The 13644-nt window shown below is 42.3% G+C and overlaps 1 protein-coding gene across 2 annotated transcripts in view; it reads left to right on the top strand.

The window, feature by feature from the left end:
* Nucleotides 1-13644, top strand: part of NEK11 (NIMA related kinase 11) — a 223175-nt gene that overhangs the window by 186130 nt on the left and 23401 nt on the right. For both annotated transcript variants that reach the window (XM_019508841.1, XM_019508840.1), the window contains exon 15: nucleotides 5168-5264. In XM_019508841.1, the coding sequence (XP_019364386.1) occupies nucleotides 5168-5264 (97 nt within the window). The remainder of the gene's footprint in view (nucleotides 1-5167; nucleotides 5265-13644) is intronic.

Consider the following 13644-nt stretch of genomic DNA (forward strand, 5'->3'; position numbering starts at 1 on the left):
ATGATCTTCTGAGGTCCCTTCCAGCCTTGCAATCTATGAATCTATACCATGGAGCATATCATAGTTCTTAGAGAACACCTGACTATTATATACCTTTCTAAGCTGAGGAAGGTAGTGACAGTGATAATGCAATAAATATGTTTCTCTCTTTCAGGGTATAAGAACCAAAAGTGGTGACTTACAGAGTCGTTTAAGAAGGTGAAATTGTGGTTGTTTGGAAGTAAACCCCCCACACCCCTTTGATTTCAGTAAGATCAGGATTACCCCCAAAGAGATTTTCTTGTAAACCTAGTAATAATTCAGTAAAATTCAATGCTCATTTTAGGTTTCCTTATTGCTGCCTAAAGAGTAGATTTAAAGTGGGACTGGACACGGTGGAACATTGTGCCTGTGCTATTGAAAGAAAAAGGAAGGGAAAATGTGTATTGAAAAAGTAGAGAACATTGTGCCTATGCTATAGAAAAAAAAGGAAGGAAAAGTGTGTACTGAAAAAGTAGAGCAGGGACAGAAAAGACCTACAAAAATCAATGGATTTGGAAAACCTGCTTATGGTGAAACATGGAGGGAGTTTAATCTATTTAGATTAAAGAGGGAGGAGGTTGGAGGCATTGTGTGATCACTTTGTATCAATAATTGCAGAAGAAAAAGGTAATCGCTTCCTGAGGATTTTGCTAATCCTGCAGACAAAGGGATAACAAGATTCAGTGAGTAGAAGTTGAAGCTAGAAAATTTCAAACTAAAAATAAGGTGCAACTTTTTCAGTGACAGCAATTGAATTGTGATATACCTCCAACACTCAAGGTCTTTTTAAATCAAGATCAGAGGCCATTCTAAAAAAAATCATCTCTAGTCCAATATATTAGGCTGAAGGCAGAAATCATTGGGTGAAACTTGCTGTTATATGGGAGGACTAACTAGCTGATTTTAATGTTCACTGCAAACTAAAAACACATGAATATAGGTAAATGTGGACCAGAGGATTTAGCACAATGGACATCCTGCTGTCTGTTCCTACCACCCAGTGAAATGGGAGAGAATTAGTCACAGAGGCTCCTGCTGTGTGACACGAAAACAAAAAGATCTTTCACCTTTTAGCCCCTACAGACCATCGCAGCATTGGGCTGGTTTCAGGGGAGATAACCTCTTAAGTAAACTTAGAAAGTGATTGTCCTACGGTTTTGAAATGTCAGCTTTGTCATTGATTGATTTGATTATTATATAGCAAATCAGTATTGACTTCATAGTATTAGAGGACAAATAACTATTTGCATACTTATTTATCTTTAGTACAGCCACTTTTTTCCTGACTTATTGATGGACAAAATGAAAAATATAATATTAATCAAATCACTGCTTAAAAGGAAAATCTGATTATATAAAAACCCAGTAGTATAGGTTATGAATCACCTTGGTAAAAGTTGGAGGACATTGTCATGCCAACACTGGAAAAGATCTCCACTGTTTTAACTGAAAACTTATTTTTAGATATAAATGCCCCTTTATAGGACACTACAATGTGAAGTGGTTGCCTAAGCTACACAATACCCAAAGGATGATATTTAATGGAGAAGAAGATATTAGTTTGTGTTTTGAGAATAAATTTTGTTTGGCCAACTGCCAATATGGAGAGAAGGCAAAATAAAAATGATTTAGCTTGAATTCCCAGGAAATCAAGAAGGATGTCTTTAATAATGAAATGTCAGACCAAAAGAAGCTAAAGTATTGTAGCAATAAATAGGCTGAGGCAACTAATGCATGGAGAATACGTTAAGCTTTTACCACAAGAATATATTCTGTAAGACTGTTATTTGCAAGATTTTAGCTGGGACACAGAGGCTAATTCTGTTTTGTGCTAGAAAATATGCCATTTGTTTATTCTTTTAAACCACAAGTGCTTAGGACATTAGTTTGAGATTGTACTTGGAATGCAACAATGGCACTCATATGATACTTGGAGCACCAAGGCTCCTGGTACTGTATGAGAGCTTTGGTTTTACAGAAAGGAGTCCCACCAAATAAACCATCTCTATCATGTATGTAATAATATCTGCAATTGGCTCTACCTCCAGGGGGAGTTTGTTCCAGGCCTTGCGGACTTGGACAGTAAAGAAGTTTTTCTTTATGTCCAGCTAAAAATGGTCTTGCAGGAGTTTGTGACTGTTGGACCTTGTCATCCCCTGGGGTGCTCTGGTGAACAGGTGTTCCCCCAGATCCTGATGCATCCCCCTTATGTATTTATAGGCTGCCACCAAGTCACCCCTGAGCCTGCGCTTCTCCAGATGATATGGACACGTGTGCAAAGTGCTTGCATCATGTCGACCAAGCAACTAGGAATATACTTACGTGGTTCTGCCATCCTTTGGACCTCTATAAGGACTGGTATAGGGAAATAACTACTTTTAGAAGTAGGGTGCAGATTTTTAATTAACAAGAAACAAGTGAATGATCTATCACTGTTTTAAATTGTATGCACAAAACCAAAACCTTGTTACATGTAAATCTTCAGGTACCAGTCATGTGTCAATCAGCAGCAGTAGGGGAAGCAAGTCTACTTTTTGGCTAATCATGACCAGATGAGTAAAAGTGTTTTTGAGTAACTGAATGTGCTGTTAACTCTCTACTTAAGCATCTTCAATAGTCCATAATTTTTACTAATCTGATGATCCTTCACCAGTGATGGTGAAGATGATTGTCTCATCTTTCTAATGAAATTGATATTTTTCTAATGCTGAAGACAATGTGAATTGGAACAGTACTTCAAAACATATTTTTCTGATTCCATTCCAGTTCAGTAATAGTCCAATTTTAGTGGCCAATACCATGAAAACTGTTACAAATATAGCTGCAACCTGTCTGAATCTCAACTTTTACAGTGTATCTCTAGTACAGGGCTGGGCAAAATACGGCTTGTGGGCTGAATCCAGCCCACCAGGCCATTCTATCCAGGTTGTGGGGCCCCTAAAACATTTATAAAATTAATATTAATCTGCCCTCTGCTGCCTGTCAAAGACGATAGGAGCCAGGGGCACTAGGACCCAGGTGAAGCCATGGCAGGCTCCTGCAATAGCAAGGTCCACCTTGCCCCTCCCCCCAACCAGAAGCCCCTGCCTATCAGGGCCTTCTGGCCTGGGACCATGGTAAGATCAGGGGGAAGGGGCAGGAAAGTAGGGAAAGTGACGGCAGGGGTAGTGGGGGTGGAAGCAAGCAGCATGCAGGAGTGCAGGGCCTGTGCTGGTGTCCCGGGGCCAGCACTACCAGGGCCCAGAGTGGGGCGGCAGAAGAGCAGGACACGGGCTGGCAGAGGTCTATGGAGCTGAGCTGGGCTGCGCCAGCAGAGAAAGAGGGGAGCTGGCCCAACTCCATAGAGCCCCTGCTGGCTGTGACCCCACGCTCCTGCTGCCCCGCTCTGGGCCCCTCCAGCATGGGCCCTGCGCTCCTGTCTGGCTGCCACTGGCTTCCATTCACCCGCTTACTCCCAGTCCTACCTGCCTCAGCCCCGCAGTACAGGTGGGGATGAGCACGAGCAGCCCAGACCCCACATGCCCTGCACTCACTTATCCGGGCTGAGCAGCAGTGGCAGGGAACAAATTGGTGCTCAGCGCAGGGTAAAAACGCACCCCCACTCCCTGTGGTTGGCACTTCCAGCTGTAGCTGCCCAGACCCCACACAGGGCTGTCCTGCCTCTCCGCTGCATCACAGAGCAGAGAGTAGGCACAGGCAGCTCCATGTGGGCTCCGGACAGCTGCCACAGGGAGCACCAGCCATGGGGAGGGGCGCTTTTCTCCTGTGTTGAGCACCAGTTGTTCCCCACTGCTAGGGGGTCACCAGCCTAGACCCTGGAAGAGACCTGGCCCATCGCTCAGGACTCAAGGGGAGCTGGGGCCAAGATCAGTGAAGTGGAATTCAGATCTCCTGATCATCAGTCTTGCAGCTCCTGGTTCTTTCTCCATACCCAATTCCTGTTCAGGAATGCTACAAACACTGCTTTCATAAGTAATTCCAATTCAGTCAATGAGCTCGCACATAATAGAAAACAGTATACTTAGTAATATGGGGGGATTGGGATACATAATATCTGGGATACATAAACTTGATTTCTGTTAAAATTGATGAGAGCCAGGCTTGTATATTTGAGGAAAGAATTTGTTACATTCTGCATTCACACAAAAATAGCTCCATTACAGCCGACATTTTTTTGTTTCTGCAGTGAAATACAAGTGCTGAATATGTAGTAATACCTATATAACACAGTCGGCCTATCTTGCAAGAAGAGACTAAAAGGGCTTGTTTTGTTTAGATAAGCAGAACAAAGGCTGAAAGGATATGTACGTGTGTTCTATAAGTATAGCAGGGGAGTAATAACTAGGGAGGAAAAAAATAGTTAAGCTAAAAGAGGACAGTGTAGGCACAAAACCAAATGGCTATTAAGAATAAATTTAAACCTCAAAATTAGAATAAGAGCTGTGAGATTCTGGCACAGCCTTCCAATAGGACTAGTCTGGGTCCTAAAAGCTACTTTTAAGGTGGCTCTTGATTCGTTTATTAAGGGTATATGGTTGATTATGATGGTAGCAGGGGATTGGACTTGATGACTGCTTGCTCCTTTTCAGCCTTACATTTCTATGCTCCCCCAGATTGATGTCATAGTGCTTTGCAAATATTAACTAATTAAGCCTTATGGCATCTCTGGTAAACTCTTACGAATCCCTTCATTCACTACAGCAGAATGGTGCCATGAGCACAACATCGCCAGTTTTCCACCTAATCAAGCCAAAAGAGAAACCTGATGGTCAGGAAAAAAGATCCTATTTCTATAAATAAATGCAAGAAAATAAAGAGAAAAACAAATCCAAAGTACATTTTTTGTTTAATATTTTTCTCTGTCCAAATATCTCCCCATGTGAAAGCCCTTTTTATATGAAGTTTGTGTAAACTACATTAAATGAAATAACTGCACTACTTCTTGTACTTTTAATCTGCAAATCTGCTTGTCTTTCAGAAATGAGTTATTTTAATGTTCATTTAATAATTCATTTTTAATTACTGTGGCATTGCCTGCCTTGTGATAAAGGTGAATTGCCTCCCTTTTTCTGGTTGCCCTTGAATCTGCAGTAGCACCGATGAGATAAAGGTGAATAAGGTTGTGCATCTCTGCATTGATTTGTAGGCACTGGGACTGTCATCAGAGTGGCTCCAGTAGTGCCCCAGGGATTCAGAGTGATCAACAACACCATGGCTGAGACCAAGCTGAAACGCATGAGGGAGTAAGTAGCATATTTATGTGACAAGAGTATCCAGACAGAGATGACACTTTTGAATGACAATAAAACAGACTAAAACAGACTGACAGTGTAGGAATGGCTCCCCAAAATATTTCTTACAATGAAATGCTAATCTGCACCACCTGAAGGTGAAGGATTAACTGTTGCTTCTAAATGTTTCTCTTGTTGTCTATACAATCACTGTCACCCTTTCTAGGAGCATAGTTTGTCTTCATTGCTGCCTGTATCATTCTGAACTTTCCTAGCTGCATTATCCCAAATCCCATAAACTATCTAACGTTGTTCATGCTCACATCATGTGCTCTCTTTTGCTTCCACCTCTCTATTTATTTCCTCATTCCTGTGTCACAGGCCAGCTGGGCACTGTGAGTATATCAATTTAGCCACTCGGCTATTTGGTTCGGGATCAAGGAGGCAGAGTTGGGAGTAAAACAATGGCAAATTTATTATAGCTTACACACACACAACAGTTAACAGAGAAATAAATGCAATAAGCAGATAATGCAGTATTAAAGAGCTAATAGTAAATAATAACAGACAATAACAGATAAATAGATCAATCTGTCGCAGGCCAGCTAGGCACTGCGAGAATATCAGCCCTTGGGCTGTTTAAAACAACAAATAGACGGACATGGGTTGGCAACTTACCAGCAGTCCCTCAATGCCAGGTATGCGCCAGGTGATTCCAGTGAAGTCAGGCGTCCCCGATCAATGCTGTCCGAAGGATTACTGGGGAAGGTCCCTTGAGCAGGATCCGATCCTCACTCACACCGGGAGTCTGGAGTCTGGGCTTGGAACAGCAATTTCCATCCTGTTCCCTCTTTTTTCCTGTTGGTCACCTGATGCACACACTTTTTATATCTAGTCCTATGCTAATTTTCTGGCCCTAGGGCTATTCACAATCTTGTTTTATAGCTATTACCCTATGGGATTAAAAGGTATTAAAATTATTATAAAAGGTTACTACCCAGACTTGGGTTTATCCAATAAGCAAATTGCAACACTGCATCTTCAGGTTTAAAATTAACATTACCCCGCCTAAATCCAGCCCCTCTAGAACTCTCTGACTATGCCTTTTTGAGATGTCCTTTCCTGGAATGTGCTGGATAAGCTAGGCAGTTGAATCCAGTTATTATCATCATCAAGGCTAAATTCTGTGTAAGAAAGAACTATTAGGTTAGCTAATTTCACAGCTATAGCTTTGTCTTTGAGGCCTAGTCAGTTCCACAAACAGTTACACGTTACATTTGCGGGTTACAAAAATACAAGCTTTATATTAGACAGACGTTCCAAATGCCTCTAAGAAGCACATATTTATTGCTTATTAATTTCTTTGGTTTTGGCCATCACATTCCTGGAAAGGATTTGTTTTCCTATGGTCTTGCAATAATTATACCAAATGTTATTGCTGTAGACTGGGATTTTCCAGGGTAACTAGAAGGAAGCAAAAGGAAATTGCTTTGTTCCTTTTGGGTCCTGTGAAAATCCCAGCTGGAATAACGATTTTACCTCCTTAATAGAGCACAGGTCTGTAGCTTCCCTTTCTAACTGTGTACTAGTTAAAATATATGACTTATCTGAACTTAGATTTATCATGCTTCTATCTAGATACTGATTTGATAGTTTTGATGCTTTATATTATTTCATAGATCAGAACTTGGCCAGGACGTTACAGAGTTTAGCTGATTTTCTTAAATTGTGAGCTCTTCCAGAGAGGGACAATGTTTTCCTGTGCGGGTGGACAGTGCCTTGTGCATTATAGGTGTTACTGGAATACAAATAATAACTACAAATAATTAACCGTAGTAATTCTTTAACTGAACTCTTTGTCACAACCATGATAGCACTAATGCTAATCACCACTTAAAACATTCCACTCCACAAAAAATGAAGTGTAGTCATGGACCTAAGAGAAGCACTCACCAAATACCTGACTTACTGATGCCACTGTGGACCAGCTGAGGACATCTGAATTTTTCCAACAATCCTAGAGGCAGCACCTCCCCAATATTTCACTTCCTGCCTTGGCTATTGCAGTGAGGCTTAGTCAGCTTAGCCAGTCTGATTCCTTCTTCTTGATGAACATTTTCCTAAGTGAAAGTATGTATCATACTATGCCACTGGCTCAGAGATGCATACATTTAGACAATAATCTCATTACCAGATTTGTCCTGGAATTATGTGGAGTTAAACTTGTGCTATTAAGAGAGACCCATCTTTCATTTTTATCTGAAAGTTACAGGACTATGTCAAATTACTATATGTGCAGGAGGTTTGGAATCCCAGCAAAAGTTGAAGCTTTTGGAGTATTTCTCCCTGGCAGTTTTGCAGAATTCTTGAATAGCAGTTGACTGCAGACACAAGGACCTGGACCTGGTGGCCCAAGAAACTGTTTCCAGTTCCACATTACATTTTCTCCTGAAGATGTTATTACTTGCTGTGAGGTAACCTTTTGAACTTCATGGTCACTGCTTTTAAGGCACTATTAAGCCACTTGCATTTAAACCCCAATTTTCAGCAATTTATATTTGTCACTTTGCATGATTGGCTATGTTATACTATGCACAATATCAAGTAGTTCAAAATACTCAGAACCTTGTATCATGGGCACCTCATGGAACTTAAAAGTAGAGGGAGAACCGCTGAGAGTACTGTTGTGTACTAGATTGAAAACATACTCCAGAAATATTTTTTAAAATACCTGAATACTTTGATAAAAATCTTGATTCAGCATTTATACTACAGCTACTCCTTGCTTAACATCATAATTATGCTCTTGAAAAATGTGACTTTAAGTGAAACAATGACATGAATCATTACGTCACAGTAGTTACCAACTAGCAGGTGGCGGCCAGACAATGGTATAACCAAACATTGTGTGACTTTAAACAAGTATGTTCTCTAATAAATCAGCGACCTAATAATGAAACAACGTTAACCGGGATGACGATAAGTGAGGAGTTCCTGTATGTGCATGCTACACTGGCAAAGTGAATAAAGATGCTTTTTTGTAAATAAAAACAGACCTTTTTTTAGAAGTCATAGAAACCACTTAATTGCCTAGATATCCAGAATTCATGCTCAGTTATAGCACTCCAGGGACTTTCATGCTTTATGAGCTGTTCCCCTTCCCTTGGTCATGCACACAAAGGCTTGAAACAAGAGATGCAGATGGAAGGAAAAGGCTGACAATTGCACACATACAAACACTCACATCGATCACAGCCACCTGTTCCAATGGACACTGTGCATGTAGATTATGAAATGGGGAGGAAGCATAAGGAACATCTCTGCTTCCAGAGGAAGCATAGGGAATATGACTGCATAGGGAAGGGGCAAGACCGGGTATCAGGTGTCTTGTGCACTCCTCACAAGCTTACAGAATGCAAGCCAATGCTGCTTAGTTAAGATTGCTAGAATTCAGAGATGTGTCTTTCAGTTTTGGTTAGGAAATTGCAAACTTAGAGACCTTAGAACTGTGATTTTGCTGTTGACAGTCTCCAATAGAAAAGAGCAGCTGTATACTTTGTTCTTAAAAAACTCAGAAAGTTTATACGGAGAACTTCTTAGGAAACAGTAAGAATGGTAAGGAGAGTATGGAAATGCAGCGGAATCCTCCTCACTATTACAATTCTGTGGAAAGAGAAGCATTCCTGTTAATGATCCATACTCTTATCAGTTATTTATAGGAATATATTAATATAATATATATATTATATAAAGTAGAGCTAACTTATAAGTGGTCAGGGGCTGCATGCCCCTTGGGCCACACTAGCAGAAGCTGCACCAGGAAGGGCCATGGGCCCCAGGAGCTGCATGTCTGGCTGCTGCTGCACTGTGCACCCGGGCACATCCCTGTTGCACTATGCACCCTACCCCTGACCCTGCTGTTGCTCCCTGTACCTCACTATCACACCATATGCCCAGATACCCCAACTTATCCTTAGCATCCCAGTCACAAGCTTTTCTGCTGCACCACGCCATTTAGGCATCCTGGGCTGTGGACTTGCCCCATACTACAGGTCGTACCTCCCTGCCCCACCTCCTGGGACAGGGACAGGGGCAGAAATGGAAGCCAGAGGGAGAAGGAGCCTAGAGCACCCAGCTGCTGTTGTTGCAGCCAGAGCAATGAGGGGAGCAGTAGCAGAGTAAAAGTTGCAATTTAAGCTGTCAGTTGGACAGTTCTGATATATAATAATTAGCAGTTGCTTTTAGGAAGGTATCGTGTACAGAGAGATTCTCTTGTATTTTATTTATTGCTTTAAAAGTAAGTGCTGTCCACTCTGCTACAAATGAGAGAAACCCATTTAGCAGTAATTGATCAGGAAATCAACATAAAGTAAGCAGAGGGCCAAAGAGCAAAAAGTGCCTGCTACCAAATGTTAATTGACATCTGTAAATAATGTGAAGGGGCATGCAGACAACAGCAGGCAGAACATTCAATGGACTGGATGTCATGCGTTAATTGTTTGGATTCATTGCAGTGTACTACATTGAGTCTGTTTCCTGGCAATACACACATTCACTGTTTACCAGGATGCCAATTTAAGCTGTATCAGTGTGCAGGATTTATGACGCTGTGCTCATACCACAGGATGTTGTCAGGATGGGATAACAGAACAGCACAGTCCTTGCCAAAACGTAGAAAGAAGACATTGAGCTTTTAAAATATAACTTGGATTCTCAGCTGCAACTTGCAACATTTAGAAAATGTGTTTTTTTTCTTGCAATTATTGTCTCTTCCACTCTTAATGAACATGAACAGCTTGCACTCAAGATGAGGATCTTTGGCTTAGCACTGCCCTTTGGCCAATGCCAAGATTATAAAAGGTGAAGCTTGGTTAAGAGTCCCTCAGTTGCTTCTTGTCCCCCATTACTGCAAGACAGGCCCAAGAGCTCAGTGTTCCTAACATTTGTATTTGCAACCCATAAATATAAACTTTTCTTATGCAGTAATCCCATTAGTTTAGTGTATATTTTTAAATCAAGTGAGTAGTTGAGTTAGTAGTTTTAGTAGATTTCAGTTTGAGTGAACATTTTTTTCACCTTAGTGGCTGAACAAAAATCTCTGAGGTGTAAACTGTGCTCATTGTAGCTGTCTCTCCTCACTGGCAGGCAATCAGGATTTGTTTGTTTCAGTGAGGGGCAGATCACAAGGAAATGTCCCATTTGTTGGTTTTCTGAATGAAATCTGAAATGAGGGAAACTCACGTATGGAATATCCTTATGGACAATTTTTGTTATGGAAAAATCAGTGAGACATCCTTCCAATCTGAGCAAACCAGGTCCTTCTGGCTATGAGTAATCTTCCACTAAGTGCCTCAGGAGGCACTGGCTCTCTTTCCTTCCATGTCTTCTTCATCAGGATACTTGTTAGTTGCTGTTGCTTTCAGAGTATCTTTATCAGCCAAAAAGTAAAACTCAGTACCAATCTTTTTAGGCACACAGGTATGGATTTAAGTTCCGGGAACTTTGCTTAATATTTTTTTAAACAGGGGGCGGGAAACCTCTCTTCTTGCCACTAACTAAAGGTGGCTCTAGGTCTGTTTGCTGCATACATACAGACATTTCGGGAGGTTAGGCAGAAAATAGCTTGAGTTAAAAATAGCCACCTGACCTAAAGCAAGTCTGAAGGGGGGGGGTTAACAAGGAGGTTGGGGAGACTGGGTGGGCAAGCAGGCTCTAAAGGGAGATTGGAGGGGGCAGGTAGGGTCCACAGGGGCATCAGGGGATCGGAGTGGGGTCAGACAGGGTCTGTGTGGGGTTGCGGGGGTCTGGAAGGGTTTGGCAGGATTGAGGGGCTCTCAGGGTCTGCAGAGGAGGCTTGGAGGGATGGGGGGGGGCTGTCTTCCCTACCCGCCAGGAGCAGGGGCTATTTTTAGCCCCTGAGCCCCACACCCCCAGACAAATAACCCCTCTGGCAAACCTAATTCCCCATCCCTCCTGCCCCTCCCCACACCCTGACTTACTTTCTCAGCTCCTGGCATCAGCAAATGCTGATAAAACCAGCTTGTGGGATGGTGGGTTTGGTGGACTGGAGGTGGGGCTGGCTGGTCTGTGGGACAGTCCGTCTGGGAGTGGGGCAAGGGGTGGGCCTAAAAATAGCCCAAGGCCAGGGAGAGGGTAGGAAAGTCCAGCTCTGGAGTTGGGACCAGTGGCTGGGTTTTCCCAACCCTGGGGCTGCACTGGAATTGTACAGAAGTTCAGTTAGATTAATCTCAATGGACCTGAGCTAAGTTAGACCACCTCAGAGGTATAGTTCACTTAGGTTCAGCCATTTTTAGACTGATCTAACTGTCCTGATTTTCTATATGGTTTGCATGTAGATCCACCTAACTAATGTAAGGTCAGCACCTGGGTGAACTAAGTTAGATCAGGTGGCTATTTTTAATGTGATCTAACCTCTCCCTAACATCTCCGAATTTCTGTTTGCAGACCCATAGAGAGCCTAATACAAAGAGTCAGTCACAAAGTGCCTTCAAGATAGAATGCATGGTACCTTCCCCTTTGGGCTCTCAGAACCAGAGATAGGACTCTCAAATTAGTTGTCAGCTCTCAGTAACAACCTTGTCAGCCTTGTCTCCTCCATGCTGCCACCTTTTAATTCATTACTTTGATTCCATCATGTTTGGCAATGCAGTTTAGCACACCAGGGGATTTAACTTTGAGGTTTGCAGCCAACAAAAAGAAAGCCTTAATAGTGCCAGTTCAACACACAAAATTGATAGGAGCATTTCTCATCTCTACAAACATTTTGTTTTTTTTTTACTCCAAAGCAGGTTTGATGGCATGTCAACTGTCATAAATCAGTTTCTGTCATTTCAAGTTATGACAGACAATAGTTTTATGTAAACAGACAAGGAGGAATCAGCTCTACTCTGCTGAACAGGCCATTCATCTATAGAATGAGTGTATCTCACACTAGTTACAATCATCTCTCTGTCTGCTACATATACAGAATATACTGATGCATTGATTATGCTGGCAGTTTTTCTGTGACCATAAGTCATAGGTTCTGCTATTCAAATTTTTCCTGAAACAGTTCCCAATGCATAGGGTTGTTCATCATGAAAAAGAACACAAAAGTGTCAAAACTTCTGCTCCAAAGAGAGCTAGAGATCATGATCTCTAGCGGATGTGTTTCTCACACCCTTGTCTCTGGGAGTGATGATACTATGCTGTAACATTTTATCACTGACCTACACTAGATTTGTAGAAACTAGATTTGTAGAAAGCTTCTATACATCCCCCGGTAACATTACCATATATCTACAAGCATGGTTTCCCAGGACAATGGGCAATGTCTTCATCTGGACCTAACCTCTCTATATCTCTTGGTGTGGCCATTGGCTCATTAACTGAATTTGAAGAAAGCTTGTCCCAGAGATTTACAAAACATTTAACACAAAACAGGAAAAATTCAACAAGATTTACTTCTGCTGTTGATCAGAAAATATTTTCTTTGGTCAAAACAGTATAACTTTATCTCTTACTTAAATCAAGGTTTCCCATATCTTAGACTGACAAATCTAAATCCGAATTCTGTTAAGAATTTGGGTTAGTTGGGGCTCATTTAAGTCACAAAAAACCTGTACGTGTAATGTATGATGCAATTAAACTGGAAAAAAGGGCAATTTTCATCATGTGTACAAGCACCCATTGATTATATGTAGGGCTGTGTGAAGCTTCGGTCCCTGATTCAATTCAGCCCGATTCAGTAGCCGAATCTCTAAATCCGAATCAAATCAGAGGACCCTTTAATCTGTCCAAATCGAATCAGAACCCTCTGAATTGATTCGAAGAGATTCGGAAAGATTCGGCAATTCAGACATAGACACAGCTTTAAATGTTTTTTCTACATACCTCAAGATAGCAGGTGGCTCGTTAATGCTGGGGTGCATGGAGCCCCCCCCCCCCCCCACTCCATGGCTCTGCAACTGGTGCCTCCTGGGTCTGGGGGGTACCCGGGGTGCTCCCACAGCCAATCATCAAGTTGTGGGGGCATGGGGGCCCCCCTGCACGCTCCCCAGTGGGCCCAGAAGTACTTCTGGTCCACTTCCAGGTTCACCGCTGAGCACATGGTGGGGTCTGCCCCACACTCCTGTGGGATGCTCCATCAGCCCCAGCATCACAGCATTCATGAGCCATGCTGGTACCTCGAGACATGCAGAAAAAACATTTAAAGCTGTTTCATAGTTTCTAGGGTCAGAAGGGACCTAAACAGATCATCAAGTCCGACCCCCTGCCCTGGGCAGGAACAAGTGCTGGGATCATAATACCCCAGCCAGATATCTATCCAACCTCCTCTTGAAAACTCCCTTGGGAGCCCATTCCAGCACCTGGCAGCCCTAATCATAAAGTA

Source organism: Gavialis gangeticus, unplaced genomic scaffold (genome assembly GCF_001723915.1).
Source record: "Gavialis gangeticus isolate Ggan-Ray unplaced genomic scaffold, GavGan_comp1, whole genome shotgun sequence".
Classification (NCBI taxonomy): Eukaryota; Metazoa; Chordata; order Crocodylia; family Gavialidae; genus Gavialis; species Gavialis gangeticus.